We start from the raw sequence: 9,323 nt of genomic DNA, 5'->3' as shown, positions 1-9,323 counted from the left end.
GTGGTGGGTATTGAGGAGGGCACGTTCTGCATGGAGCACTGGGTGTTGTGCACGAACAATGAATCATGGAACACTTCATCTAGAACTAATGATGTAATGTATGGGGATTAACATAAGAATAAAAAAAAAAAAAAAAAAAAGACAATGCCTTGACCCAAAAAGGATCCTCTCAGTTAAGGAAATTCTTCCTTCATCTGTGTTACTATTTTCTACAATTAAAAAAATTTCTAAATACACACCAAATTTCCAGAAAGAAAGAGAAGAGTCCTAAAATTAGGTCAAGACCTTGGACCTCATGGTCTCCAGAGCACGGAGGGGGCCACAGTTAGAATCACATGTTGACAGTCTCTGATAACCGAAATCCACGTGTTAAACAAAGACTAAGAACCAACCTCTTTCTCCAGCCAGTTAAAGAGTTCACAGAGGGCAACAGCATCTTTAATCTGTGCAAACAACGGAGACATTTTTTAAAAAGTTATTACTGAAAATCAGCTAGGCAAATTCAGAGCCCAGCCCCAACATGGGACTGGGAAGGCTGGAGCCGCGGGGCACAACCACCAGCAATAAGGGCTTCCCATGCAGGCACGCCCTGTAACACGTCTGCAGCAATTCCCACCAGCAGGGACAGGGCTCCTCGGCTGTTCAGTAGCTCAGGCACAACCAGGAAAGGGCCTACCGGAGAGCAGGGGCAAATCCCTCAGCAGGTTCACTCCCGCCCTCCAGAAGCAGGAAAGGCAAGCCACTGGCAAAAGCCATCTGTGGGCCTTGCATCTTTCCAGACCCACTGCTGGCCTTGAAACATACTCTGGGCATCATCATCATCACCTTTTTTTGGGGGGTATGCTATACTTTGTAAAGATCTAGCCTATTGAGTATTCTATTTCATGCTCTCATTAACGCTGAAAGGCTCAAAGAATTTCCCATCTTGTGCCAGGCTTTGTCAAAGCCACCCAGCACGTGAGGGACTGGGCCTTCCGACCACCATACACCCCTCCTCTGCACAGGCTGCTTTACTCACGTGAGCTCGCCTCATGCCTTCTGATTCGGCAGAATTCTTCACAGCTTTGGCGATGCAGATGGGGGTGTAAGGCATACAGCATCGATGATCCTAGGGGCAAAAGGGGTAGTATGGGAAATCGAGCCTGGCTCCACACACCCAAGACCAAGGCAATCACCTCTTCACCGGGCACATCACACTTAAGACAAATCATCTGAAGAGCTCCCTCTCAGGAACCCCCAGCTGTGCCTTTTGGTTGATGACTCTGAGCATGACGAAAGGGGCTTGGGCTCTTCCAAAAAGATAAAGTACATCAGACAAGGTATTTCTCTTCTCTCCCCCACATCCTCAGCTCTTTGACACTGCTGGCCACCAGCCGTCAGGAAGATACTGCTTTTCAAGCCTCCATGGTCATGGTCAGAGTTCACTAACGATCAAAGCTTGACCGAAATAACCCCTTCCTTGCCGCACAAAGGAGGCTTTTCCCCATAGTCTGGGGACACATATGACTGATGAGGGAAGGGCTCCCACTCCTTCCTCCATCTTGCTCAGGAATCACACATCACGTACTCTTCATGGTCTGATCATAAAGGGCTAAGGAAGACCCTTCCCAATTTAAGAACAAGTTAGAACCCTACCCTGCATTACGAGAGGGGGATTCAGGATGACCCTGCACTTGCACAGAGCTTGTTGAAAGGTGCTCATTCTCTCCACTCTCCTATTCCCTCGCTCTCACATGCATATCCCTCATGAAACTGAGAAGGCAGGCATGATCCCCTAACTCAGGTCAAGGAAGCAAATGTCTGAGTAACTGAGGGTCATGCAGCATGAGAGTGGAAGGGCCAGTGGGCCAGGCCTAGGCTCTTCCCAGGACGGAGAAGAGAGGATACCCCTGGGCTTGGATATCCCCTTGGCAGCCAGAGGCCCAGGGCAGGACAGTCGAAAAGGCTACATCCAAGGTGGCTTGGATTCCAGTCCTGCCCTGAGCCCTAGTTAAAATGAGGAGACAGGTGTCCACTGCTTAGCACCACCCAGCAGGGGCTCAGGAAAGGGCAAGGCTATCACTGTCATTTGACCCCCGACAAGTCCCCAACTTCCCAAGCCCCTCTGGGCCTCCAGTCTCCTCAGCTGTAAAATGTGGTGGGGAGGGGGCACGCGAAGTGTTTCCCAGACTTCAGGCACTCTCCTACCACCTACGCAGCTCGTACCCTGGCTGCCTACCCTCTCGACCTCTATTTACTTAATACTTTTCTTCAGACCATCTTTAGATCAACTTAGTCTGTTAAACCCTGTCTCAAGAAATAATTTTTATAACCTCATGGTCTCAAATGCTAGAAATGTGTTTTCTAGTATAGACTAAATTGCTTTTAAAAAAGAAAACATTTAAATAAACCTAAGTTTGAATGTATACCACCTAAAGTCATCTCTCATGCCACACTCTGGAAAACACAGAGGACTCCATGAGTTCTAAGGGCCCTCAGACTCTGAATATGGCTCCAGCCCAAAGGGCTCTTCTAGGGAGGGGGCATCTCTGATCTGACAGCTAGTCCCAGAGATCTTCCAGAACAGCCTCTGTTTCAAAGACAAAGCTGCAGGATGCTGGAACTGGGAAGGGGCTGGCAGTTGGAATGTGGAAGGCTTTGAATGGGCATGGGCCTCAGCAGGGCTACCAACCTTGGGGATGGCCTCGCTCACGGCATAGCTGGCTTTGTCGCTGACCCACACCTTCTCCCTTGGAGACAGATTGGCACAAAGAGCCTTGAGCTCGCTCAGGATGGATCTGTAGGGAAGCACCTGGATCCTGTATTCTGCTTCCAGGCCCAAGTCAAAAAGCAGGTGCTCCTTCACACTGGGGGCATCTATGCGGTCACCATCAATGAAGAGCCTGCAGAGGGGCAAGAGGTAAGGTGACAGAGAAAGGAGAGCATATGAGCGAGAGCTGGGGGAACACGGACCCACAGATACACAACCGGCTCCATCTTCTAGCCATCAAAACCAAGCAGCTTCTCCTTCCTCCCCATGCCTTTCCCAAATCCTGCTCTCCAAGTTGTGTCCCTATCCCTGTATATGTTATCACCGTCCACCTCATTCCCCCAGCCAGGACCTGGGCACTGTCCCTGATGTCCTTCCTTCCCTCTACTAAGATCTCTGGACCTACAGTCTAAACCCCCATCAAAGCTGTCCAGCTTTGCCTCCAGCCCTCCCCAGTCAGGCTGCACCGACTCTCTGCCGGATTAGTGCCACGGTCTCCTAGCTGGTCTCCCTGCACCCAGTCCTGCCCCCAGCCATCCCATTTGCACAGCCACAGTATTCTTTATGACTTGCCAACCTGATCCTGTGGTTCCTTGTGAAAAATCCATTCAACAGCTCCCCCGTGTCCTCAGAATAAAGGTCTGAGCTCCCAGACTTGGCTCACAGGCCTTCCTTTACGTAGCCCCTGCTCACCCTCCGGCCTCACACTCCACATTCCAACTGCACTGAACCACTCCAGGTCCTCTGCAGGCACTGTGCTCTCTCCTGCCCAGAGCCACCGCCAATGCTGTTCCCTCTGCTCAGATCACCATTCCCTTTGCTCCCCCACTCACCCAGCCAACTCACATGTGCCCTTGACCTCTGCTTCAGTGTAACTTGTCAGTCTCTTCAGAACACCCCCCGCCAGTGTGGGCTAGGCCCCTCCGATAATACCCGTACCCATCCCACTGTCAAGTCAGTGCTCACTTACATGCCTGAATCCCCTGAAGAGACACTCATCTCCCCAACTCTAGCCCAGGACCCTGCCTGCCTCATTCGTCCTGGCACCCAATAGAGACCCTAGCAACTTAATAAACATTATCAGAATAAAGAGAGCCATCCAAATCAAAGAGCAACCACAGGAAGGCCACAGCAATTCTTTAACAGATAGACAGTTCGACAAAGCACAACTGAGGGGGTTTTCCTGTGTCATTTCTGACCTTCGAAATGGCTGGGTTTATTTGAATTGTGGACCCAGGACTGAATAATGGAGCCTGTATATCCCTTTGCACGGGCTGCTACAAAACAAAATCAAACATGTGGTCTGACCAAGACCTTGCAGCAGAAATTTTGTGAACTAACCTCATTCCGGTTTTGTTCTGCTGTCCCTGCCTACTTATTTTTTTAATCTCCTAGTACTAGAGATACTTCCATAGATTTCAAGTCATTTGGGAATTAAGAGAGAGGCAGGATGTAAAAAATACCTAGTGTTTAGGAAGACCAGAAGGAAAGGAAGAGAGAAGCAGCAAAGGGGAAAGGCAGAAGAAAAGCAGCACACCAGCAGGACCTCAGGCAGTGATGGGGTTGACCAGCAAGGAAGGGGAGACAGGCCATCTGAGGAGCTTCGAGGAAGGAAGGACTTTCCGGTGTGGGGCAAACACTCACATGATCGTCTCCAATCCTATGATTGCATAGGAGAAAAACACCGGATTGTGCTCCACATCTGACCCTCGGAGATTGAACAGCCCTTAAAAAAAAAAAAAAAAAAAAAAAAAAGACCCTGTCACCTGCCTGACTTGAGATTTTAACAGATAGATTAGAGGGGGAGGGAAGCACTCTGGCATCCGTGGAAGGCTTCCATGGAAGGATTCGGCAGCATCTCAGAAAAGCAGGAAACCTGACTTCCTGGTTCCCCCACTGAGCTGCAGTTGCTCATGTCCACCAAATGATGGCACCAGAACTGTTTCTCAAGCTGCCACATCACTGTCCCGGGAACAGAGTGGAGGTTAGGCAAAAACTTGAGAATTACCCTCCAAACAAAGAGTTGAAACGGTCCGCCCGGTGGTGACCTGCCAGGCCTGGCCTTGCCGCGGGGAAAACCTCTGGCACTCCCAAGTGAAGGGAAAAGAGCCAAGCGCCCTCTCCCTTCTGAAGCAAACGACTAGGGCAGAAAAACTGAGACCCACCCACGAGGAGGGAACCCAAATAAGGCCCTCTGGCTAAGAGTCAAGGAGCCCCATGGAGGCGGAGCTTCCAACACAGGAACAAAAGCAGTGAGTCAGCAGGGCTTAGGCCCATGAATGAAACCCAAATCCGAGCCCACCCAAGGGCAGGCTGTGGTACCGAACCAGGGTGGGGGACCCGCCTACAGCCAGTGTCAAGGGGGGTTTAGGGAGGTCACTGCATGTTTAAGAAACTATGGGGGTCAGCAGAAAGCACAGCCTGATGCTTGCTCTCCTGAAGAACACAGTATAAAAAAGACCCTGGTGAGAAAAGTATTGCTTCCATTTTAGAATAATGGCTTCTCACAGTAAAGCAATGCAACTCCTTTTACCTATCAGACTAGCACTTTTTAAAAACGACAGTACCCGGGACTGGGAAGGTGTGGCAGGACAGGCATATTCATATCCACCGTAAACATTTCTGGCAGGTAAATGGCAAGATGCATCCAAAGCACTACCACGCAGACACCCTCTAATACCGTAATACCACCCCTAAAAGCCAGCCACAAACAGAAGAAAATCATCGGAAACCAAGACACAGATTTTGATGCACTAAGATTTTGATGGTAGCATCATAATAAGATCATGGGAAAATCAGAAATAACTCAATGGTCATCCTCAGGGTAATGGTTAAATAAATTATGGTATAACCAGATGGTAGGATATTTATATTAACTTAAATTATGATTATATATGCTTAGAGTATACTGATACATTGGAAAAATCAAGCTATAAAATTTATATACGCACAGAATATTAACAGTGACTATCTCTGGGTAACAAAATTATAGGTGATTTTTTTTTCTTCTTTTTACTTCCTCTACATTTTCCAGGTTTTCCACAACAGGAATGCGTTTTCTTAAAATCAAAGGGAGAAATTAACTTTATATATGCTATTTTCTCTAATGTCAAGGTTGTTAATTAATTAAGGATATCAATCACTGATACATGACATACCTGTCAAGCATCACTAATATCTGACAGTTTTGGGGCTGGGGATTGGAAAGATAGGACACTGTGTAGTAGGGTCTCTTTCTCTAGTGAGAAAATAAAAAGATAAGGTAGTGCCCATTCTCAGTTAACCCTGGGTCAAATCCAGTCAGAAAACAGAAGACAGGACAGGAAGGTTCAACCAGATTCCTTCAGGTTCTGGAGGATGACAAGGTACTAAACAATTACATAAGGGTTACATAAAGATTCACAAACTGCTACTGTATCAAAAAGGTTGGTGAAGAATTTTTAGTTCCTGAGTTTTCTGAGGTAGAAGTATTTCTAGAACATTCTCACTGTAAAGAACTTAGGGAACTAGAGGAAAAGTGTAGAGAAAAAAATAATCTTCTATGATGCCACTTCTACAAATAGAGACACACATGAATGTCGATAGACTCAAAATGTTAGGAAGAAATGTCCTTCCTCAGCGGTGTCACAGTGCTGAAGAGACTGGCCAGGGGTGGGCATCACCACTGATTTAACGTCAGCCCCTAGCTGTAATACTACTCTGGGAAAAGCCACATTCCTCTCTGCTTTCTCTATAATTCTTTCTCCGTCCTATTTGGTGTATCATATACCCATTTGGTGACACAGTCTTTTGCTTATTCCCTGGCCACTCAGAAAGCTGATTGGCCTGAACACACAAATTCCCAAAGAACCCAGGGAGAGACTGGGTAACATGCCCAAACACTAAAGCCAGAGCTCTTACATGCAATCTCATCCAGGGCAGTGACCACAAACCACACGACGTTCCTCTCAGCCATTTTCAACCGAAGGTCTGCAACCTTGTCCTTCCAGGAGATGCCTGCAAGAAACAAATGTGCTTGCAACTCTCGCTCCAGGGACCCACGGGAGCCAAGTGGAAGAACCCATCTCGAACACTGCTAACCAGCACCACATCCTAGAGAGAGCATATCACTTGAGCAAACAGGAGGCCTGATTCAAGCCTCTGTCCAAGCCTGTTGACTTTCTGGAGCCCTGACTGCCTCACCCACAAAATTAATGCATCTGTTCATCCAACAAGTGTGTATGAAGTATCTAGACTTCCCAGGCATAGATATCTGCCAGGCGCTGTGCTGGTCACTGTAGTTCCAGCTCTGAGCGATGCCCAGCCCCTGCCCTCATGGGGCTTACAATCTATCTAGAATCTTCTAGATTGTAAGACAGACAATTAATCCAGCAATAGCTATACTTCTGTGTAAAGACTGACGCAGCTGCAGAAGCACAGGGAGCTATGAGAACATACTGCCTGGCAGAGAAAACTCAGCCAGTCTTGGAGGCCAGGGGAATACCACCCACCACTTCACATTCTTGGAGCCCAGAGACTCGCGTCTTGGTGCCAAGACCTAGGAACTCCCTGCCATCTGACTCACTGTGACTAATGCTTCCAAATCACACTTGCCCTGTCACAGCCAGGGTCTCCCTATGGCTCTCCAGATGAAACTGTGCCCTAGAGAAGCTCACCCTATCACCACCATGACCACCACCACCACCCCCATGAAACAGCACTTACAACTCAGGTTACAACCCCTGGGAACAGGGTAACCATCTGCCATATTCACCCACACCTGGCACAGTGTCCCGCACGTAGTAGGCACTCCCGTTTGCTGAACAAATGTCTTACCCCCAACATTTGCTCTCCCCTCTCCTACAAGTAATAGGTCCAAGCCTCTGATTCAGTTAAAAAAAATTCAAAACACTCTCACGGAAAATGTTTAGCTGACCCTGGGCCACTCACTGGACCTAGCCCCCTCAGTGGGCACTACCCTCCGGTGAGGGCGTCCGTCACAGGGAAAGCAAGCTGGGGGCTGCCCCCACAACCAACACCGCTTTGAAGATCAGCTCCGGAATGCTGTTTAAAACTTGGCCAAGAGTCTGGGCTGTAATGCTTTCTTCCCAGGACCCCTCTGGGCAATCTGCCTGCATTCCAGACATCCCCCATCCACCTCTCCTCTTCTGTTTCTACTGCACGGCTCCCTCCCCTACAGCCCCACATCCCTGGCCTCTCTCTGCATCCCTCGCTATTCCATAAATCCACACTTTCAGCTCCCACGAACAGTTCACAGCACTCGCTCTTCACCAACCACTATCACACAGGCCAAAGAAACCCACCCACACCCAAAGCCTCTAAAGCAGAAGGTACTAGATGCAAGGTGGGGGGGGTCTAGGAAGGTAGATCTACAAATGTGGGCAGAAGGAAAGGAAATGGAACCTAGAAACCCGCATCCACCCCTGCCCCAGCCATTTCCAGTATCAGACATGTTAGAGAGGCAGTGTGGTAAAAAAGCCATCTTAGCAGCAGCCAAAGGTCTGCCCAGAAGAGCGTGGCAAGAATAAATTATGTAAAATAAGTGGCAAGTGGGTGGCTACTGTGGAAACAAATAAAGCTCCTGCTTTCATCAAATGCCGCACTGTGCCAGGGTGGGGCCAAATCCTGCCATCAGCTCAAGCTCAACTCTGATGCAGAGGACTGGGATGGGGAGAACGGTGACAGGTGGAGGGGACGGTGGCCGGGAGCCCCCGATGGGCGCAGGAGGGTTCTGACCTGTGTAGTCCAGACCCAGTGTGAGGAGGGGCTTGCATGGGCGCTCGGGGCGGTCTGTCCAGATTTTGTCCACGAGGTTCTCCTTGACAGGAATGAGGTGGTGGCCTGCATTTCTCAGAACCTTGGCCATCTTCTTCCAGTAGTCTGGGGAGAAATACACGTGGCCCAGCCATGCATGAACCGCACGCCATTTCAGCTGAGGCAGGCAGCAGTGCCTTCTGAAAGGCGATCCTCCCGTGGCCCAGTGCTGGGTTTGCAGGGTGAGGAACTATAAAAAGGTTATCTTCACCACCCATAGCCTTCCCCTGCCTCTCTGCCAGAACTCTTTTCTTCACCTTGACCTTTATCATGACATCAAGTCATGCTGAGCCCCCGAATGATCCAAGTCCCACAAGCAAACAAAGAGTATGGAGAACCATCTAGAAGCCACTTCCTCACCCACGCTGGAAGGACTCCAGCTCACTCACCTGTAGGAATGATCAGTGGGTCCACACCAACCCTGGATCCTTCAGGAAGTACACTCACCAGCCAGTCTTCCTGAGTTGGTGTGTCCTTCAGACCTACAGAGGGAAGAACATAGAAGAAACAATTCCCAATGGGCCCAAGCTCATAGTTCTACCCAGAAGGATGCAATCCACCAACAACATGATAACAGGGTCCTTATGAAGCACCTTCTGTAAGGTGGGTTGGCAGCACTTGAAAAATCTGAACTTTCCTTGGGGCGCCTGGGTGGCTCAGTTGGTTAAGCGACTGCCTTCGGCTCAGGTCATGATCCTGGAGTCCCGGGATCGAGTCCCGCATCGGGCTCCCTGCTCGGCAGGGAGTCTGCTTCTCCCTC

At 49.3% G+C, this 9,323-nt stretch overlaps 1 protein-coding gene across 1 annotated transcript; it reads right to left on the bottom strand.

The window, feature by feature from the left end:
• Positions 1–157: 157 nt before the first annotated feature.
• Positions 158–9,068, bottom strand: LOC145719837 (xaa-Pro aminopeptidase 1). The gene is made up of 7 exons (XM_081811433.1): positions 8,953–9,068; positions 8,486–8,629; positions 6,650–6,745; positions 4,394–4,475; positions 2,672–2,882; positions 1,019–1,108; positions 158–443 (listed from the first exon to the last, which is right to left on the bottom strand). The coding sequence occupies exons 2-7, from the start codon at positions 8,613–8,615 to the stop codon at positions 381–383; spliced, it is 672 nt and encodes a 223-aa protein (XP_081667559.1). The 5' UTR covers positions 8,616–8,629; positions 8,953–9,068; the 3' UTR covers positions 158–380.
• Positions 9,069–9,323: the final 255 nt, after the last annotated feature.

The sequence above is a fragment of the Leptonychotes weddellii genome, unplaced genomic scaffold, assembly GCF_054177405.1.
Source record: "Leptonychotes weddellii isolate Sample4059 unplaced genomic scaffold, ASM5417740v2 HiC_scaffold_7605, whole genome shotgun sequence".
Lineage (NCBI taxonomy): Eukaryota > Metazoa > Chordata > Mammalia > Carnivora > Phocidae > Leptonychotes > Leptonychotes weddellii.
This window is presented reverse-complemented; position numbering and strand designations above follow the sequence as displayed.